At 41.5% G+C, this 22,756-nt stretch overlaps 1 protein-coding gene and 1 long non-coding RNA gene across 5 annotated transcripts in view; one reads left to right on the top strand and one right to left on the bottom strand.

Annotated features, from left to right (window-relative positions):
- Window positions 1-280: 280 nt before the first annotated feature.
- The window catches only part of GPRIN3 (GPRIN family member 3), a 70,157-nt gene continuing 47,681 nt past the window's right edge, over window positions 281-22,756 (bottom strand). For all 4 annotated transcript variants that reach the window (XM_038582149.1, XM_038582147.1, XM_038582148.1 and 1 more), the window contains exon 2: window positions 281-11,897. In XM_038582149.1, coding sequence (XP_038438077.1) covers window positions 9,452-11,782 — 2,331 coding nt within the window. In that variant the 5' untranslated portion in view covers window positions 11,783-11,897 and the 3' untranslated portion in view covers window positions 281-9,451. The remainder of the gene's footprint in view (window positions 11,898-22,756) is intronic.
- LOC119867184 lies at window positions 7,748-15,978 on the top strand. Its single transcript, XR_005382865.1, has 3 exons — window positions 7,748-9,386; window positions 9,647-11,769; window positions 14,335-15,978. It is a non-coding gene; the product is annotated as an uncharacterized LOC119867184 (long non-coding RNA).

Here is a 22,756-nt window from a genome sequence, read left to right as displayed (position 1 = left end):
GAGCTCTCATCACTTTCACCTACAAAAGTATCTATACACACACACTCACATGTGTGCTATGTCAACAGCAGGAAAAAATCAGATTCTGATGACTTGCATGTGTTTGTTGATTCTATTTTAATTAAAGAAAAAAAAAGCCTTTCATTGTTAAATACTTTCAGTTCCACCGCAGATTTTTAGCAGAAGTGTGTCACGTTGAAAATCAATTATTCTAAACATCTAAAGCTAAAAGAATATTTTCAACAGCAGTGGCAACAACAATAAAAAACCCCAAAGTCAGTAAATTTTAATCTATATAAGGTTTATTATGGAAAACGAAATGCAAAAAATCATACTTAAAATTTTTTGAGGGTAAAATAAGTCATCCATTGAATTTCCTTCCTTCCTTCATTAAAAAATAAAGTCCAAAAATGAGAGTGGAACTGTATATAATTCCAAAATCTTGATCTAATATAAATTGTAACATTCCATCTTTTTTCTAGAAAATGAAAAAATTGGTAGGTCAATTTCTGGAGGATGCGGCTTTCTTGAATAAACCATTTTATGACTTTCATATATAGACATCATGAAAAGACATTTAGATTCTAATATTGGTACATTCATAAATAGAATCATTTTGAATATTACTGTTTCTTCAGAGATTTAACATTACACTTTTGGTCTTTCTCAGCTGAGCATTTACACACATAAATAAATGATTTTCACATTGACAGCTATAGTTTTTCTGGCTGGCATTTAAATTAATAAACATCTTCCAAAGTAATTACGTGAACTTATCTTTTAAGCAACTTAAGTAAATATTGACAAACATCATAATTCCAGGTATCCTGCTCTTAGAAACAATTATGTTTTTATTAAATAAACACAGCCAGCTATAGTTATAATTGTAGTGTTCTTATGATTGGTTAACCTTTTATTTTTATCTAAGACATAAAGATGGCACATTCATTCTCTAAAACATAAATATGTATTAAATATTATTAACTTTTTACTGACAAGTGGTTATATTTGCACTTTGCCACACCAAATTCTCTATTAATGGACACTCTCGCATTTCCATTTATATCTTCAACCTGATACTTAGCCAATATACTTTGTAGTGTCAGGGAGCCAGGGTCAAATTATAGTAGATTTTAGGAACCAGATCAGCCTTTCTGATCACTAATAAAACATGAGAGAACCTCAAGCAACATCAGTTCAATGATTGGAATTGGGTTAAATTGATAAATGTTGTCCAGTGTCAACATTTGCTGGCTAATGTCTTTCATCTTGTTATCTAGTTATCCACACAGCATTACCTTGTTATCAATAATAGTAATTACATGGGCCCATTTTAAGGAGCTCCCGAATACTCATATCCCATTATCCTACCAAAATCAGTTGTTAATTTTTTTTTTTAATTTACTCTTTGACTTCTTTGGTGTTGCTAAACACTGTTTTGCCCATCTCAAGAGAATGCCTACAATCATTTTCCACTTTGATTATACACTATTTTGAAATCTAGAGATACATCTCTTAAAAAAAGTAGAGCTTTTATCAGCCCGTGCAAATAAATACACTAATAAATGTACAAGTGAAGCCTACAAAACATAATTGATTTTCCCCAGTGTTTGTCATTACCAGATATAAAATTAGGTGCTTAAACAACAGCATGAAACCTTTGAAGCTGCTCAGGTACCAGTCTATGCCTGAGTAAGACACTAACTAGATTTTCATAGTGAGGCTGGGCTTTCCTAAGCACCAAATCTGCTACCAAGGAGAATAACATCATTTAATGGGGAGCATTTGATTCAATATCAATGTATGTGAAACAGAACAGTCATGGAAAGATGCAGTTTTCAGTTAGTTGTTTTAATTTGTGACTTATTTAAATATTAACATGAATAAAATGCATTTGTGAGTGTGTATATATATACGTGAGTAAGCTATTTACAGTTATGCCATGTATACATTTTTATGTGTAGAAAATGAAAATACTCATTGATTAGCCCTTTTGAGGCTTTTGAACACCTGTTTCTTCTTCCTGCTTTCCTACAACTCTGAGGATTTAGATAATTCATACAAGGTATGTACACAATCACACCCATAGTATGTACATCCTAGTCACACACTTAACATGGAGAGGATGTGTGAGGAATGTAAATCATCCTGGTGGTCAAAGAACTGACCTTACCTGTGACTAATGGCATGGTTAATTAACCTGGCATATTTAGTAAGATGCCAATGTACTGCCAATGTATCCAGCCTTTGTGATAATTAGTTATCTACTCTCATAGATGACTAAAAAAAACAAAAACAAAAACAAAAAAACCCAGCCCTTTCTGACTTTCAAAAATTAAAAGGACAAATTGTGTTACTGAATACATATGCACACTTCTGTTAGCTTTATTCATTTTGTACATGTGCCTACCTGATGACGGAACTTGGTTTTGAAATGGGACACAGCATGTTATTTTTTTTCTACACATAAAAATAGAAAACTAACCACTCACAGACTGTACACACTTACAAAATGTATTGACATACCACAACCAGCTACAGTATTATGCACAACATATTGTTCACACATTAGTACAGCAGAGATAAATACATCTAGAAATTTAGTAATTATTATTTTATATTTCTTTCTTGAGCTTCAGGCCCTGTTAACCTTTCTCAGCCTCAGGAAAAGCTATCTCCAGATGTCCTTAAACAAAAATTAGTCTCTCCTCTAGGGATTGAGGAGCGTGACTCTAATCCTGCAATCTTCTGATTTACTGACATTGTTTTAAGATGTGATGGAAAACATGAAAAAAAATTTACTCAAAGGTGTGGCCTAAAATAAATGCTAAAAAATCTCAAATCATTAAGAGAGTCTGATAAACATGGGTTAGCCCCTTCTACCTATTTAACAGATTGCTCTATACATAGTCTTCACATATTAAAGCAATGATATGAATCAGAAAAAGTTGTTTATCTGCTTAAAAGTTTTGTTAAAGAATAGACAATTTAATTTTCTAAACAAAGAGTAATGCTAGCCGCAATGTCAAAAAGCAAGCTATAATTTTTGCCCTGCAAATAAATGGGTGACATCTCCACATCATAAGACATTAGGAAAGAAGCTAGCATTTCTCTCCCAATTATTACTCCTAAACACAAATCACTAGGGTATTTCTCATCATAATTATCACCATGCTGGTTGATTATCAGTATCTTTTTTGAAGTGTAAAGTATGTGACTTATTCCTACCGTTTTGCAGCCGATTCTGAACTTGAACTGAAAAAGGACTCGATGAAGGATCAGTGTTTAGAAACACCCATCTGGAATATAATTTTCTGTAAGGCATGATTTGAGGCCCCTTTTGAAATGAGTACTCATGTTTTAGTTATTTTATATTTGGAACCCATTTTTCATAGCTAAGGCTGGTAATCCTCTAGGCAGAGTTAACTGAATTGCTTTTCCACATGCAAGTGTCCGGGAAGAGTAATTACTGTAACCCCTCCATTTCAACAAAGTTTCTGGTTGTAGCCATCTTGAATTCTAAGCTAGCAAGACTTTTTGACTCCTTTTTTTTTGTCTTGGCTATAATTAAGACAGAGATGTCAACCATATCCCTAACAACACTCACCAATGCTATACCTCTTTATAGAACGCCTAAACAAGTTTTTCTATCTAGAAAAATTTGCCTTTGCTTATTTTATCCTGTGGGTTACAGTCTTCATGGAGCAAACCATATTATATAATGGTTTACCCATACAGATGCACTTGCTGGTATAACTGCCTCTTTTGGGCACATTATTGCTTGGCTTTAATTTCATTTTCAACAGTCTTTATTCTCATGATGAGTATCTGAGATATCTGGGTCTTAAAAAAAAAAAAACAAAAAACCAAACTTGTGAATAACATCTTGTTGCACCATTCTGGCCTCCACGGTCATTTCACCAAGGCCCACGGTTATTTAAATGTTCTTTATAATTATCATCACCTTGATTTAACTAATAGTCAACAGTAATTTTTCAGGATTTTTTCTCGTTTCTATCTACATATATATATATACAGATGTATTGGATCTACTTTGAGAGAGGTTATTTGGTTGTGGCAAGTGAGTAGTTTAGCTGGTGAGTGTTCACAGTTAAAAGTAGCTGTAATGACCTCTGACAGATGTCACTGATTACTTGTGAGACAGAATTTTTCCACCTCAATCCATCTTCATTATTGTCCTTGGTCATTGCAAATCAAGTTTATCTGATTTCTGTAGCCAAGGAGATTATTTTTCCCCTAAGAGTAGGATAAAGTTCATGGAAATGTTTCAGTATTTACAAGACTATTTTTCCCCTTTTGCAAAAATGTCTAAAATTTTGTAGACCTCCTTAAGCCCATGTGTCTGCACAGATGACACTTATAATTACTCAGCCAGTTGCAGAATTTCATGAAGAAGGATATTGTTACAAGAATGGACAGGAGATTTAGCATATCACCTGTTACTTGCCAGGTGGCAGCAGCTGACCCACATTTGGAGAGATTCAACCAAAAGGGCCACACACGGCATCAAAGAACATCGCTAACAGAAAACAAAATGCTCAGATATCAATATAAAATAGCAAACACTGAAGCAGACATGGATAAGCCTTCTGATTCACTGTGTAGACAAAACAGGGGCGGGGACAAGATGGTCAGCTCATTTATCCAAGATACTGCTGAGTTCACCACGTTATTATCACAAAGGGAAATTCACAGGCCTCATTTCTCAAATACCATTTAGGACAAAGCAGGAGAGAGTAAACAGCGTCATCTCCATGGCAGCATTGTAGACAACGAGTAAATCAGACAGGTAGAGGCCTACACAAGGCTACAAGGGCCCAGTTTTCAGTAAAAACACATATACATATATGCAAACCTTACCCTAAGGTATTGTTTTTCTTTATAATGATTCTTAAAAGTAGACAGGGGATGTAGTGAATTATATGGTACTAGAAATGAACAAATTTTTTTAACACTTGCACAATATGTAGGAAGAATAGAAGATATTTTCTCACATTTTGGCAGCAAAACAGTAACAGCAGATACAGCAAAGGCCAAACAATTTACATTAACAGCATACTCATATATATCCTCTGTAAACAAATTTTAAAGTCACATTATATTATATTCTTCATGTGGTATATATAAGTACTCCCAGAATGATAGGAACTCCCAGAAATGAGAGGAATAATATTAGAATAAGCTAGGAACAATAAAACCACAATACTCTGGGATGCAACCAAAAGTCATTTTCTTCTTCTGTTTTCTACTTTAAAATGGCAAGCTCCTATTGAGGATTTGGTTCTAAAATTCAACCTCTAGGGTATATGTTATACATGCTTATTTACTTCAGTCTATTTAAAATTTGATATGTAAGCTATAGCATGAAGAATACTGGTATCCAAAATAACAATTATCAGACAATTCTAAAGATTAAGGAATCATCAAAAATCAAACTATATTCAATATAGCTGAACTTGTCAAGGTAGGAAAACATACCAATATATTTTATAAATACTTCATTTTGGATGCAAACAAAAAGGTTTCTTTGATCTAATGCCTTTGACTTATGCCTTTGGTCCAAAACACAAATGTAAATAAGAATTTTACTGTATGTAAAGCAGTTGGTCTGTGGCATCAAAGCCAAAAATCTAGAAAGAGATAATTAGGAAAGCACTGAAGATAAACATATGACAGCTGAAGCAATGACATTTTTCTTGTGGTCATTAAAATAGAAAAATCAATATTTAAATTCTAGTATTCACTTAGTAAGCTGTATAGCATCTGAACATTTTAAATGTCTCATTATCTTCCGACACTGTGTTCTAATTCATCTCTCTCACACTACTGGGTTAAGAAACATTTTATGTGTATTTACTCAATAAAATATTTCCTCCATATATTTCAATGACTAAACAGCATTTAAAAGGAACAAAACATCTAAAAGAAATTAAGGACAAAACCAACTTTCAACCTGGTATCTGTCATGCAGGGTAGCTAAGGAATTGCCAAACAAGTTCAAAGAGTCTGCCGCCCACTTTTATGTGTTGAATGAACCTCAGGAGTCATGAATCATGTATTGAATGTCAATGCTGTGTCACAGATTGAAGGGAAGGAGGGACGCCTGAGTGGCTCAGTGGTTGAGCATCTCTGCCTTTGGCTCAGGTCATGATCCCGGGGTCCTGGGATTGAGTCCCACATCGGGCTCCCCACAGGGAGCCTGCTTCTCCCTCTGCCTATGTCTCTGCCTCTCTGTCTCCCATGAGTAAATAAATAAAATCTTAAAAAAAGAAATGGTGGGGGAGGAAGGAAAATTTCAAATCAAGGTTTTATGGTGGGAGTACTTAGGGTATCATAAAGCAAATGCATGGCTGGTCTTTAATGGGCTCTTTCTTTATCTGTTTGAAGATCTATTTCATACCTGTTCTGAAAAGCTGTCCCTTCTTTAAGATTCAATAAACAACCAAACAAGAAAGGTTTTGTACTATTTTCTGACAATTTCTGGAGTGTGGTAGGAGTAAAGATGAAGTACAAAACAATTAAAGATTAAGAAGGAAAGGCCAGTTCCAGTACCAAAGAAAATGAGTTAAAGTTCCTTCATCAAACATGAAGTCTTACATTGAAGGGCACAACCACAGCACTAAATTTAGTTTTAAGTAATTCAATGTAATTTTCTTAATTTGTTTATTTAATGTGCAACAAATGACAGGCAACTCTCTTAGGCCTCTGCTTCATTTTTAACTTGAACTACTTATAATTTATGAATTTTATAACTTACAAATTTATAGCTACAAATTTGTAATTTAACTTTAGCTCTTTATCATTCACGTGGTTACTCCAGACTCATGAAGATAAATATTATTACCAGATGCTAAATTATTCTTTCTTCCCCTCTTTTAATGTAGTAACAGCCTATTCCAGTAACTTCACAGCAGAGGATTACCTGGGGCCCACCCATCTGGAGCGGATACTGTTGCCAGCTGCTACTGTGTACACAGGGTGTTCTCTGTGTATACACAGCGTGTGTGCCAATGTGTGAGGGAGTCAGGCAGTGAGGCAAGGGTAGGAGTGAGATTACATCCTGGCAAAGACATCTCCAACAAAAGCTACATGAACACTCCTACGAATGGGTATTCAAGGCCAAAAGAGAATTTTAGACAAAATTTCTAACCATTAATAGTAATTTGATTGCTAATTTCATGGCAATTTCTACTTCAGGTAGTATTCTTTTTTTTTAATTTTTTTTTTTTTTATTTATTTGTGATAGTCACAGAGAGAGAGAGAGAATGAGGCAGAGACACAGGCAGAGGGAGAAGCAGGCTCCATGCACCGGGAGCCCGACGTGGGATTCGATCCCGGGTCTCCAGGATCGTGCCCTGGGCCAAAGGCAGGCGCCAAACCGCTGCGCCACCCAGGGATCCCTTCAGGTAGTATTCTTAATAGAGGCCAATTGGTAAGAAACAGAAAAACGCACCTCATTACAAAATTCATTACAAATTCCAAGTATAACAACTGCAATTTTACCATTCTCAGGCTCTGAGAGTACTATGACTGGAGTCTATTTATGAGGTCTTCATATATAGTCCAATTGCTTTGAAAGAAACCAGTGGCTATATACTAATTTAGGCTGTGCCTTGTTTAGCATCTGGTATTAAAGTTTAGGTATGATTTCCCCCTATATGTTCAGAATCTGCAAAAGAGAATTCAACAAAAAAAAAAAAAAAAGCCAAAACGGAAATTGTCAACTTAATGCACAAATGACATTTATGAGTCTCCAGAGAGAGAGAGAGAGAGAGAGAGAGAGAGAGAATAATAGCCAGACACCCTTTTCTGGCTCATCAAGGAGAACAATCTCAGAGAAGGCAAACAGCGAGCACCCCACCCACCATGTTTAACAATCTGATTTTCTAAATGCAAAGTGGAAACAGTGATCTCCCTACAATGAATCTAGCGAGGGGACGCTTTTCTAGTGTCCTATCTCATTTCCATCTTCCAGACTCCCCCCAAATCTCAAACCAATGCTCATCATCCCAGCTCAGTGCCCTGCAATACACTCACGGGTACGAAGGACACACTCCTTTTCCGGAGACAGGTGAGTGCTGAGCTCAAACAGGTGTCTATGTTCTCAAAAACTATAGCCCACCCGAAGCTCAAACCATGTTTTAGTAAAGGCCTCTTTTATTGGGTTTGAAGTATGAGATATGATGGTATTTCTCTTAAAGTCAGTAAGTCTGCACAGGCTACCTTTTTACTACAGATTAGAAACTTAAGCAATTAGATGATATTAGTGTACATACAAAAACTGAGGAAGCTTCTGCTCTATTTGGTGCTGACTACATTTTCTATCGGAAGCTACTGGACAAGCAAGTCAAAAGAAAAATATAAACTATCTCATTTACAGGAATCAAAATTAAATATATTGCTTTTGTTACTTCTTTTTCTTCAACACAGCAAAGAGGGTGTTTGGTAGACTGGCTATTTATAATTCCTTACCAAAATCTTAACACTCTCAGTTGAATGTTTTTGGAGAACACCTGTACAACACAAACTTTAGTATTATTAATAATTCGATGACTCCTTCTAAGAATTCAGTTGCACTGTAGGGAGATCACTGTTTCCACTTCTGCACTTTCTCCAGAGTAAAGAAATACGAATTTAGTCAGAAGCATAGTGTTGTTCCTCCCTTCTAGTGCAGGGAAATCCGTCTACATAAATTCATGTTTTATGTGGGCATTATTCATATTCAATAGCTTGGTTAACTTTCCTAACAGAACTTTCTTAATATTTGATAACGGTGTAACAAGGTTTACAGAAACAATGGCCTGCTGATGTTTACAAATATTAATTCATGTTTGGTATTTTATGCATTTAAATGCTTTTACTTAATGTCACCTGCCCTAAGAGTGAGTCAAATCTGTTTTCACATTTTAACTATAGTTCTTATCATCTGTTTAAATTTTGTGTGGTCATAGCATTCTCATTGCAATACGACTAGAACGACCTAACAGTGTTTTCGCTAGTAGTGGTTTTGCTATTTTTAATATTAAGCGGGGATTTGATTGGCAATACCACAGGGTGATAAATTGAGGCAGTCATACGGAACGACCTACGTGGAACAATAATGCTAGTTCCAGAAGCAACATAATAATAATTAATAATAATAATAATAATAATAAACCCAGTGAATATGATCTCCTCTTAATTACGGTCGTTAACCTTCATTGAAGCTTCCTCCTTTTCTCCCGTTCTTTCTGTCGACTTGAACTATTTCTATTTACGGAGCCCCCAATCGAAGGACCCAACAGTCCTTAAGCGCAACTTCCGGTCGTTAATACTCGCTTCCTCTTCCTGGTCTCTCGGGAAAAGAAAGCGAAAGAGAAACCCAGGTAAGCCTGGGCCCCCGAGACCCCCGGGAGTGCCGCGGCCGCCGACAAGGCCGGACGCGCTCGCCTCAGTCCAGCACGGAGGAGGGGGCCGGGCGGACGCAGCAGTTGGGGCGGCGGAAGGTCTGCAGCACCGACTGCAACACGCTGTGCTGCCTGCCTTTGAGCTTCTTATTTGAAGAAGTATCTGAGGAAATGGATCTCCGGGCCTGGCTGCTTTGCGCCTTGATTAATTTCTCGTGTTCCCTGATCTGTCTCTGCAGGTGGTTCTGGATGGCGATTCCCAGGGACTCCGGGTCCAGGGAGGCCCCGTACACTTCCCAGGTCATGCCCTGCTCATCCCACACCACGTCCCTGACGCGCTTGGACTGCTTCAGCTGCAGCTTGGAGTCGGGGCCGAGCTGCTTCTTCTTCTCTCCCGGGGTGAGCCCCACCTGCGCGGCGGCCGCCGTCACGTTGAGCTTTTGCTCCCTGAGGAACTCGCTGACGCGGCTGGCGCGGCGCGGGCTGGCTTTGGCCAAGCGAGAAGGGGTCCTCTTGCCGGAACCCGGACTGGAGTCGCCCACGGCGGCGTCACACGGCAGGCTCAGGCTGGCGGCCGCCTTGGGCGCTCGGCTTTCTTCCGACGCCGCCTCCTGGCTGCGCCTCACGGGGGACGGCGTAGCACCGGCGGCGGGCGCGGGGCCTCCACCTTCCCGAGACTTCGGGGTGAGCAGCAGCGTCTCGGCGTCCGCCCGGGCCCCGCCGTCCAGGCTCTCGGTGCCCCGACGCGCCGGCCGCTTTCCTGCCTGAGGAGAGGCGCGCTGCCCGTCCCCCGCGGCGCCCCAGCTCTCGGCCCTGGCAGGGCCGCCGGACGCCCGGAGCTGGCGGTGTGCGTCTGTTCTGTGGCCATCCGCGCTGTTCACCGCCAGCTCGGCCGGCTCGGATTCAGAGCCCCCCAGTCGGTGGCCTGTCGCCGTGTGACTTCCTGCGCTGACAGAAATCTGGTCGCTGGCGCTGGCTTTTGGGGAGCCAGACTTCACACTCGAGAGCCGTTTGGAGGTGGGCGCCTCCCTGCTTGGGGTCATTCCTGCTGACCTCCCCGCTTCCTTACACGTACTCTGAGCATCGCCCGCTGCCGCCGCGGTCGGTGACACGGTAAGGACCTCCCCCGGTAGCCTCACCGAGTTACCTTCTCCTTGGAAAGCCGTGGAAACGGCAGTAGGCGCCTGGCCGTGCGCCTCCGGTGTGATGCCTGGACACTGACCTGGCTCCTGGGGGCCCAGGAGGTCGTCAGACACCTCCACGGTGCGGCTCCCACTGCCACCCCCATGGCAGACGACACGAAGCTGCTCCTGTGGTTCCAAACGCTCAGGAACGGGCATTTCCTTTAAGAATGCTGTGAGGATGCTGGGGCTGGTGGACACGGACCTGCTCTCGACACTTGCCACCGCCTGCACCTCGGCGTCTTGCTGAGCCCTGCTGGGAACTTCCCTGACCTCACCTGCAGCTTGGTTGGTCATTGTACTCGCTTCTTTGAACCGTAACACCTGGTGCTGCGCTGGCAGTGGCACCTTTCCCAGGTCCGGAGGAAACGTGGAGCCTTGACTAGTGAGGTGGGATAGTTGAGTTGTCACGGGAGTCACACTCTGGCTGTCCGAGGTGGTGGCAGGGGGCTGTTTGTTCCCAGAGCATCCATCTTCTCTTGCTGGAGGTTCACAGGACCTTGTCCGGGGGTCACACATAGCTCCTGGCCTTTCCCCTTCAGGTCCGCCTACGGGAGAGGAGGTGTGAATGAACGCCCTGGCTGCCATATTTGCAGTTTGTACCGTTTCCTGGATTGTTTCTGGAGAAGGAGAATCACAGGGCACTTGAGCTTCGCTGTTGCCCCGGGTGCTGCCCGCCGGACAGCTTGACGTTTCAGCTTGCTCTCCTTCTGAGGAAGTTCTCAGTGTTTTCAGCAGTGTATCTTCAGGTCCTGATGAGGGGCTGGCCTTGAGCTGGGCACCTGGGATGGCCTGGTAGGCATGCTGACTGGCTGGCATGGTCAATGCTTCGTCTAGATCCTTTCCTGCTGTAGAACACGGGGCTGGCGCTGTGGGCTCGCAGCTTCCTGGCAGCTGGGTATGGCCAGGAGAGTTGCACGCGGAAGACACTTTTTCCACCTCATTGAAGATACCAGGAGAAGACATGTCCGGCTGGGTGGTCTCATGCTCACAGGCCTGCATCAGGGCCTCAGCAGCTGCCCTGGGGCTGAGGACTGGCTCTTCAGGAGGCCCAGAGAGGCCATTGGTGTTCTTACACAGGAGGGCTGGTGGAGCCCGAGGTGAGGCAGGCTGCACTTCTAGATCCTCCTCTTTTCCAGAAGCTGTGATCAAGGAAGTTTTAGCCGATCTCAAAGGGTCAGGTACAGTCCCCATGGAATTTTTCTTCAGAAAAATCTCGGAGCTCTCTGGTGCAGTGCTCCCTCAGGGAAGCAGTCTTAGCTCAGTGTGAAGACTCAGTCAGGGATGATGACCTTTCTGAAGGGTCAATCTGCGAATAAAGGAGACGGTATCATTAATACACTACAGCATTTAAGGACTGAAAATACACCAAACTGTCACTGTCATTTGTAGATCTTATGAGCAGGGCGCCTGGGTGGCTCAGTTAATTAAGCATCTGCCTTCAGCTCAGGTCGTGACCCCACGATCCCGAGATCCAGCCCCACATTGGGCTCCCTGCTCAGTGAGGAGCCTGCTTCTCTCTCTCCTGGGGCCCTTCCCCCTTGGGCTCTCTTTTGCTCTCTGTCTCTCAAATAAATAAATGGATAAATAAATAAAATCTTAAAAAAAAACCTTATAAGCACATTAAACCTTTTTCTCCTACATCTGTTGCTATAAAAATAGATCTTGGGAAGAAAGATTTTGAAGAAAATAGTTTAATTATACAAGTATTATTTTGGTATAGTAGCCTCTGCTTGCATCCCACTGCTGTCTAGTAAATACGTTTTAAATGTATTTTACCTGAGCAGATGATAAGTACCCAAAAGTCATTTGTGTAGTCTGATTTACCAGATATCAGAAAATCCTATAAAGCTACTATAATCAAATCAGTAAGTTGAAATAGGCCTAAACAAATATGTGAAATAGAATATCTAAAAATAGATCCAGATATAAATGAAGGTTTAATATATGACAAGGGAGGCATTTCAATTTAGGGGCAAAATGATGGATTACTTAATATATGGGGCTGGCAAACTGTTAATACATCTGGAAGAAAATTAGATCTTTATCTTACACCAACTCCAAAAATAAATCCTAGATGGATTTAGATGGATTAAAGGTTAAAATATAAAATAAATAAATAAATAAAAATCCTGTAAGAAAACCTAGGAAACATAAATATAATCCAGGGGCAGAAAGAATAGGCTTCTTTTGGCAAGGGAGAAAATACAGAAACTATAAGAAAAACTAAATATAAGTGATCAAATAAAACCCAAAAGTTTTGTATAGCCAAAGATACTATAAAAATACAACAGATTTGAAAAACAAATGTTTAAAACTGTAGGGAACAGGTAAAAGTATCTATACTATAGCAGATCTTTTTTTTTTTTTTTAAGATTTTATTTATTTATCTATCAGAGAGAGAGAGGCAGAGACACAGGCAGAGGGAGAAGCAGGCTCCATGTAGGGAGCCTGATGTGGGACTCGATCCTGGATCTCCAGGATCAGGCTCTGGGTTGAAGGCAGCGCTAAACTGCTGAGCCACCTGGGCTGCCCCTATGGCAGAAGATCTTAAAAGTTTATAGGAGTTGAGGCACCTGGGTGGCTCAGTTAGTTAAGCATCTGTGTCTTGATTTTAACTCAGGTCATGATCTCCAGGTCATGAGACTGAACCCCATGTGGGCTCACACCTAGTGTGGAGCCTGCTTAAGATTCTCTCAGTCTCCCTCTGTCCCTTCCCCCGCCCCTGCTTGTTGCATGGGCTCTCTCTCTCTCTCTTTCTCTCCCAAAAAAATAAATTTATAGGGAGACAAAGTTCATTGGAAAAATGGACACAGAACACAAAAATGCAACTTATAGGAAACCCAACAAGCTCGTGGAAAGAAGATCAAATTCATTTTTAGTCAAAGAAGTGCAAGTAAAGTAACTGAGATTTTACGTCAATAGCACTTGCAAAATCTTAAAAAAGAAAAAAAAAGCATTATGACCTGGGGAGACCTACTGAAAGGCAGTTTTTTCATTAATTGTAGGTGCAAACTGTGTACTCTTACAGTTTTCTTTAGGAAGCAGTTTAGTGTTTTGTTTTGTTTTGTTTTGTTTTTAGATTTTATTTATTTATTCATGAGAGACACAGAGAGAGAGAGAGAGAGAGAGAGAGAGCACGCGGCAGAGACACAGGCAGAGGGAGAAGCAGGCTCCATGCAGGGAGCCCGACGTGGGCCTCAATCCCAGGTCTCTGGGATCACACCCTGGGCTGTAGGCAGCGCTAAACTGCTGAGCCACCCAGGCTGCCCAGCAGTTTAGTTTTTAAAAGGAAAAACACACATGTCCTTGACCCGGCGACCCCAACTCTATCAACAGAAATAAAATACCAGCATATCTAGATAGAGATACCAGTATGCTTATTGAGGTACTATTTGTAGGAGCAAAAAAACGAAGCCAACTGATCTCCATGAATAGGAGGAATACGGGAACAGATAACAAAATATATCTGTACTGTGGAGTGTTATGCAACCATTAAAAGAACCAGCTAATTGGGCTGTAAGTGTTCACTTGGGAGGGATTTCCCCAAGGTATGGCTGAGAGAGAAAAGCAAGGTAAGGAAAAGAATATATACATTTTCATTTTTTGTAAAACAATGACCTCAAACACTACACGAAAACACACACTGACCTAAATCACGCCCTGTGGGTGTGTGTGCAGACATGGTTGTATGTGATTACATAAATTCTAAAGATATTTATTTATTTATCTTTTTTTTTCTAAAGATACTTAGAATGAGACATGTTACGTCTTAATGGAGGGAGTGTGATGAGTTGAAGACAGAAAATGAGACATGGAGAGACTGAAAGGTGGGAAAAGACTAGATTCTGAAAAGTATATCTGAATTTTAATGTATATTCAGCTTATTTTCTCCTCCAAACCAGCTCTTACAAGTAACTTCATCACTCATATTGATGGGTTGAATATTTTCCCATCCTTGGTCTGTCTTGACTACTCTCTGCTCACTCAAATCCTTTCCATGTCTTCCTTATTGGAGATTTCTGTTGCAGTGGCTGGGCCCCAACCCCCTCTTACCTTCTCTCCTCTTCTCACCTGCCTTTATTGTGCCTTTCCTCCCACTCTCTGCTATCCTCCTTAGAAAGCCTACCTGTTCTTCAAGGCTCCACTTAAATCTCATTTTCTTTCTGAAGGCCTCTGATGCTTTCAAGTCATAAAGTCTCCTTTTAAAATCATACAGCTATAGTTATCTGGGTCCTTCTTATGCACTGTTTTTGTACCGTTGTACTTGTATAAATGTTGTATTTCTCCAAAGGTACTTCAAGTTCCAGGAGGGAAGAAGACAAGCTTATTGATTCTTTTCTGTTCACTCCACAGGAGACAGTGCCAAGTCTTGTGCATAAAAAGGTGTTAATTGATCCCATTTCCCTCCAAAATGGCCATTATTAAAGCCCTGCCAAACTTCAAAATAATAGGAAATTTCAACCCATGATGTATTAATCAAAACGTAATTTAAAAAAAGAGTGCTATTTTTGAAAGAAAATGGTTGTATCTTATTTATGAAACTTTATCTGTAATTCCATGTTAGACAATTAAAAACAAGTCCAGTGGACATCTGCTACAAAAGCTGGAAGGTTTCATAAAGCCAGAAGGACAGAACATCGCCTATGTTATATAGCGGGAGCAAAGAAACCTGGTTTGCCAAAGATAACTGAAATATAAACAGCTCAAGGTTCAGCAACTGAAGTTCGAAGACTCAGAAAAACATGATGGATTTCAGAAAAACTCTCAGAATTCACTACATTAACTTCCATTTTTTACAGATAGCTAGCTGCTGATACTAGCTTAACTGTGAAAGGGTGTTTTGTTTATTTATTAATAGAGGTATAAAACTATTCATCAACTTAAGAATCAAAAAGAAATACCAGATTGCTCGGCTAATACCTGTAATTCGAAATCTCTTGATTCATGGGGAGATAAGACATCAACACTTCTCTCAAACATGTCTGCTAAAGTAATTGTCACAGCATCTTCATGCACCCAGAAAAAAACCATCTCCCCTTTCCAACCAAAAGCAGAAATCTATAGTCTCTAATAGGTTAGACAAATAGGACATTTTAAAAGTGTAATTACTTGGTGGCTTAGAGTGAGGAGTACATATCTTTTAAACCAAGCTGAGTCCATTAAGGTAAGATTTAATAACCTCTAAAAATGAAATTACAAACAGGTAGCCTGCGGCTGAATGAATCTCTGCTGCAGGTGTGTATGTGTGTGTGTGAGAGAGCGAGAGAACGCAAATGCACATGGTACAAGGGCAGGAGGCAGGGTGTATATACTGCATGGTTTCCCCTTTTCTTCCCTTTCTTCCCACCTCCGGTCTCTTTTCCCCTCTCTCCTTCCCTTCCCTCCCCCCCCCCCCCCCCCCCCATTGAAGAGATCTTTCATAAAAGACATAAAAGATTTCTTGAGGCACCTGGGTGGCTCAGTGGTTGAGTGTCTGCTTTTGGCTCAGGTTATGATCCCGGGGTCCTGGGATGGAGTCCCACATCGGGCTCCTTGCAGGGAATCTGCTTCTCCCTCTGCCTATGTCTCTGCCTCTCTCTCTGTGTCTCTCATGAATAAATAAAATCTTTTTTAAAAAAGTCAGATTTCTCTTTTCGCTAGTCTTTAAAAACTCAGAAGGTATGCATTTCTAGACAGCAACCACTAGGTGGTGACAATGAGGACTGGTCACCTTGAGGAGCATGGACCTTCCAGGTGGTGTATTCCCCACAGGCCTTGCTTTCCTAGTTGATAGTACTTACCCTGGACTTGTGAGGGCAGCTAAATTTGAGAACTTTGTTCTAAGAACACTGACAGAGTCGACTTCCCAACCTAAGTTTTAGTCCTTGGGGGGCAGTTTGGTATTGTGTTTAAGAATATGAACCCTGGGGCCAGAACTCCTGGATTAGAGTATTCGTTCCACTAGCTAGCTCCAGCTCTGAGTGTTTGGGCAAGTAAATTAACCTCTGGAGGAACCCCTTTAATCTGTAAATTAAGGATAATAATAATAGTACTGACTCACTGGGATGTTGTGAGGAATAGATTTTGGCATTTAGAGCAAACAGCATCTTGGCACATATTAAACACCTATTGAGCATCAGCTTCTTTGGAAAACCACGATATTTAGGCTTTGATCTGTGTTAAAGAAAAAATTATTCTGACACTTGTGAAGATGGTAAGGAGGACTTTATTCAGGACTACTGGGCTAGGTGTCAAGATCATTGCATAAGGAGAGACAGATCAAGTTCAACTCCAAATACAATGGCAAAGCTAAGTAGGATTTATAACTAAGAAGCAGATAAGGAGGGTGGCAGCGGATGCAAAATTACTAAAAGACATTAAAGGTAGGGAGATTCTTGCTGAATGCAGACCAGGTGACCAGCTCAGAGATGGTAGGAGGATGAGAAATTTGATCTGTTATTGAGGATATCAGATATCTTCAATAGATTCTCTCTAAAGAGAATCTCTAGAGATCCCTAGAAGGATTCTCTCTAAACTGGCTTAGCAGGATTCTTGCTAAAACTGGATGCTATAAGGACAAGCATGGAAGCCCAAGATGGGCCTAGTCAAGAAGAGGGCTCAGAGGAGGCTGACTACAGTTTATTCAAGTGGGAGTCCTTGTCATCTTTGTCATCTGCACTGGTGAATATGGATTTTCTTATGAGACACTTTGCAGCAAAATGAATTCCTTCCGAATTGGCCACACATCACACAGGAGCTAATGGACCCTCTGAGTTTGTCTTTAAGTTTGATGGGTACTAAACTATTAATAGCATGTCCCTTTGGTCCTTCTGCCCTTAAAATCATGAGCAAGGATTTAAGGCCTCATTGCAACAATGCAGTAAGCCTGCAAGGCACTACTCACCTTATACAGGGAGGGAAACTGAGATCCAGAGGTTAAGTAACTTACTCAAAGCTGAATACCTGTAATTTCTATTGAACTGAATTTTACCGATGCAAATGCCTGAGCTCCTGTACTGCTGCCGTATTATCTGTAACTCTGGAAAGAAAATGGAAAGAAAGGAAAAAAATATATATGTATATATAATCTCCAGAGGAGAGAGAGACTTCTGTTTTTGCAAGTGGCTTGCAACTCAGGGGCAGCCTGGATGGCATTAACACAGACTACAATGACATTCCTAACTGGTCACTTTATGAAATACCCACTCTGTTGAAGGCTGCCACTGCCACCATTCATCCTGAAAATAGTGGGTTCCACTACTATGCCACGCTGCCTATTTTCATAACAGACACCCACGCTTAATAAGACAAACAGCAGGGAAACTCAGTCCTTTGTGATTTGCTCCAAAATTGCTCTGGTGGAAAGAGCATTAGACAGAGAGCCAGAGGGAGGGTTGGCAGTCTCAGACCAGCAGGATGCTGATATGCTGCAGGTCACGGTGATAATCCTGTGGGCGGCAGTTACCCTTGCCCACTTCAGAACTGCCGCATTGCTAGAACAAGGGCTTCAGGATGTCATCGCATCTCTTTAGCGACATTTTTAGGCAAGTGTTACAGGGATCTTGGTGATCCCTCTATCCCCAGATACCTGACAGCAGCTTTTGGCCTTCATGTGGATATGCAAAGACCTTTGAAGAACAAGTGAGGTTAAGAGGTAAGGGACTATTAATCCTTAAGAAAAGGATAAAGAAAAAAAATGTCATCTGGCATCCTATTCAACCCGATTTTTTTTTTTTTTTTTGCTCCCTTTTATTGAGAACCTTTGCCTACATATTTGCATTCTGAGCCTAGCAGATCCTGCTGGTGCGCAGTTTGAAGGAGACGTGATTCAATCCCAAGAAACACCCACAAGCTAGGAAAAGCAGCTAGTTTTTTCTTTAAAAATTCATACCTTCACACTAACAGCTGCCTCAAATGCACTTCAAAGATCTAGCTGAAAAACTGGTTCTTCCCTTGGAACCGCGTCTAAAGCAAATCAGAACGGCTGAAGAGACAAGAAGGTCGCTTTGCTGAGTGCCTCTCACAGTGCCAGGCAGACCCTCAGCCCTACTGGTTACTTTAATAAAGGCACAGGAGAAACAAGTTACATCCCCCCTCTCCTTGTTTGGCTCTTTTGTTTAACCCTCCTCTAGGAAAACAAACGCATAGCTTATTATTATCTCATTGAATTCCACTGTAAGCAGGGCCAGATGAAGACTAAGAAGGAAAAAAAGGGCTTTAAGAAGCATGAAGACCCCACGTATATCCCCGCTGTTTTGTCAAACACAAAACCTGAACAGGAGGCTTCTAAATTCACAACAGAATCACAGAGCCTGGCAGGTGCTTCCTTATTTGCTCTCTTATTTGTGTTCCTGACACTGTTCTCTAGAAGAAGGTGTTTCATCCTCAGAATAACTCTCCGAGGATGGACCTACTCCGAGTTCCACTTTGCAAGTGAGTAAGGGATAGGCAGGGCTACGGAGGGAGAGATAGGTAGGGGACTTTGTGATCAGACTCACAGAAATCCCCAAAATGCTGAGGTATAAGGAAACCAGAGAGAAGGGAACAAACCTGATCACCTTGCCCTAGATGTGTGTGTGTGTGTGGGGGGGGGGGGGGGGGGGATAGGGGGGATGGGAGTGGTGGTGGTGGTATCTTTTTTATGACAGTCACCTGTGACCAACAAAGAATAACCAGACCTAAGAAAGAAGCCCTTAAAGATGTTATCACCACCAGTCCTTACTCAAGCCAAAACATCACAAGAGTGATAAGGCCACAAGCTCCCTAGTCAGTTCTAAATTAAAGACTGTCAGTGGAAGCCCAGGTTGGCAACCCTGACCAGACTCTTCACTCCTGAGACCTCTCTCTGTATCCTCAGTTAATAAAACTCTATCACTGTGCTTGCTCTCCTGTGTGTCCGGGAGATTCCTTCTTCCACTCTGTGAGACAGAACCTAGCTCTTCCACTTCACAGATCTGGAAACTGAGGCAGGACAACACAAGCGATAAATGTTGGAGACCAGATTTAAATCCAGACCCTCTGCCTCCAAAGTCTGTGTTGTTAACCAGTTTCACACAGCAGGGAATAGGGCACTTTTCATGGAGGCAAGCTCTAGGAGCCAGGAAGGAAGCATCATCAGACAATAAAGGGAGCAACAGAAAATTCAGAAGACATAGCCTTGAAACTGATGAGGGAGCAGAAGACAAGCTGAAGACAAGTACAAACCGACGCCCTGTAATCCCCCCTTCCAGGTGGGATGTGTGTGACATTCCTCAGGCATCCCTGGCTGCCCTAAAGCTAAGGGGAGGAAAAACAAATGGCCACTTGACAGAGATCACAATCCTGCACGACAAGAGTCTCCCTCAGTCTACAAATGTCTTAGTGATTTACAAGAAAAAAAGGTTATTGATAAGAATGACCTAACTTCCAGAAGGAAATGTAGATAAAATTAAAGGTCCTTATAATCTGCAGCCAATTGACAAATACTTGAGGCAGCAGAGTATAATGTTCCTCCAGGAAGCTCCCACTGTCTTCATGTTAATATGCTTTGCTAGAGGGAAAAACAACCTTAACTTGACATTGGCAAGGCCTCCAGTATCTTGTATGTCCTATTTAGCAAAAGAAAGTTCTTTGACACCTGGGTGGTTCAGCGGTTGGGCATCTGCCTTCGGCTCAGCGTGTGATCCCATGGTCCCCGGATCGAGTCCCACATCAGGCTCCCTGCATGGAACCTGCTTCTCCCTCTGCCTATGTCTCTGCCTGCCTCTCTCTCTCTGTCTCTCATGAATAAATAAATAAAATCTTAAAAAAAAAAAAAAGAAAGTTCTTTGAAAACCTCCTTTTTTCCTTACCTTCCCCAACTCCCAAGTATATCATCAGCCACCCCTTATAACCCTGGGGCAGCAGCTCTTCCTGCCCCCGGGTCCTGTCCCCAGGTTTTAATAAAACCACCATTTTGCACCAAAGATATCTCAAGAATTCCTTCTTGGCCTTAGGCTCTGGACCTCACCTACATTCAAAACTACATCACTCTCACTCCTGAGAGCTTTTTCTGTATTCTCACTTAATAAAACTCTACTGCGTACTCACTTTGCTTTGTCGGAGAGGTTCATTCTTCTATTCTGTGAGACAAGAACCTTGCTCTCCTGCTTCAAAACCCTCCTACTAATTCAAACAAATAGAAGTAAACTGGACAACACAAAAATTCCTGCTCTTTGTAATGATTAATCCAACTTGGACATTTTAAGGGCCACAGGCTTTTCTGAGAAGCTGATGAAAATAGGACCCCTCTAGAAAAAAAGATGTGCACACACACACATTTGCAGATAATTTTAAAGGGTTCATCCCTGGAAACCTTCCCCTGACTATCCATTAATATCCTTTTATTTAAGGAAAAATTTGATGAAATTAGTTTACCTGCCTCACCTTGCTGTTGTGGCATTTAAAGGAAATAAATACTAAGCATAGTTTTGGGAAGATAACAGATGCATAATCACGAATTTTTATTATTTTTAAAAGTTATTATCTTGGCATCATTTACCTAAGAAGGCAGGAACTGTGCAATATATTTTATAGAGTCTGTTTTAAATGGTCCAGTGGAAATGTTTACTTTTTATATTCTCCCAAACCCCTGTCTAAAGACTATCATTTGAAGAGGGCACTTTTAGCTAATTCAAAAATAAACACAATAACGAGGTCTATTATTTTTAGATCATGTGTGAGACATGAACTTTTGGGTTCTTTCTCAACAAAATCAAGACTCAGGTTTTAATAACCCGAGTTATTAAAAAATTAGCTCAATAGCTCCATTTTCCTACCTGTGGAGATAAGTCAGAGCTAAGTATCAAAGCTGCTGTTTAAAAATGCCTAAATAAGTTTTTTTTTTTCCCATTGGAAAAATGATTAGAATATTTGTGTTGTTATTGTCTCCCTTCTCTAATCAAGCTGGCTCTTCTCATTTACTTGGTCTGCCTGATAGATATTCAAATCTGTTTCCCTCTTCTTTTGCAGCTCCAGCTTTGAAGGACTTCAATTGCGAACCTATTTTAATTGCAAAGAGAATGCCATAGGATCTCGGGGCTAACGGTTAAACAACACGCTATTAGCAATAAACTAAGCAGCTCTGCATTTGCATTTTAAAATCCTGCGTGAGATATGATCAAAGCTGCCCTGCATCCCAATTTTCCCAGGATATATTTAGCACCACACAGCCTTACAAACAAGTATTGTCCTCCTTGCTTCGTTCCTCCCTGACCTTGCCTTTTTCCTTGGCTGCTGCACCCCCCCGCAACACACACACCCCGTGGCCATCTCACCGGACCGGGCCTCGGTCCCCCTGCTCCCCCCTGGCAAAGGCAGCTCGGGTGCGCGGAGTGGGAGCCTGGGCGGGGGCCTCGTTATCCAGCTGCGGGCCGAAAGCTTATTAGTGATTTCTGCTTTTAGCTCAGGTCAGACCACGGCCAGGAGTCTCTCCTCCCACACTCGGGTCTTTAATCATGTTGAACGATGGGAACATGCCTGGTGGCCCTACTTGCGGTGAAGGAAATAGATGTGAAAAAAGCTGGGCACGGGGCTGGTCAGCTGGGGTTCCTGTGCTCCTGTAGACAGAGAAACCAGGGAGAGGGCAACGTGTGAAGCAGGCAGATTCCTCGGGGCTTCAAGTCTGGTGGACCTTCTGCGGTGGGTGCTGCCTTTTTGGTGTTTGCAAGGACCTGAGTTGTGGAGTGAGAGTGCTCTGCTCTTGAGAATGAGCAGTTTCTTTGCTGAGGTCAGAATCTTCTTTGGGTTTGGTCTGTGAGATGTGATTAAAAAGAATAGGAAGAAGAGGAAGAGGGAAGAAGAGGAGGAAGAGGAGGAAGAGGAAGAAGAATCATCAAACAACCTGTCACTCTCCTGCTTTCCAGTCTATGAAAGGTTGTGTTCGGCACCCTGAGGTCCGTACAAGTTTTGAGTTTTGCCCTTAAGGACATCTCAATCCACTGAGGAGATAAGACAAATTCAGTCGGAAGTTATAAATGAACAAGATGGGATATAATTAAGTGACTAACACTGTGGTAATAAACTCGACAGTAGTTCAAATCAGGGGAAAGGCCACTACTTTTGATTCAATTGACATTTCCTGGTACAGTGTTTTCGTAGGCTAGAAAAAATTGCCTCTGTAGTCTACAGAAAAATGGGTGGGTGAAATTAAAAGAAAGGTGAAGCAAG

Source organism: Canis lupus, chromosome 32 (genome assembly GCF_011100685.1).
Source record: "Canis lupus familiaris isolate Mischka breed German Shepherd chromosome 32, alternate assembly UU_Cfam_GSD_1.0, whole genome shotgun sequence".
Classification (NCBI taxonomy): Eukaryota; Metazoa; Chordata; class Mammalia; order Carnivora; family Canidae; genus Canis; species Canis lupus.
This window is presented reverse-complemented; position numbering and strand designations above follow the sequence as displayed.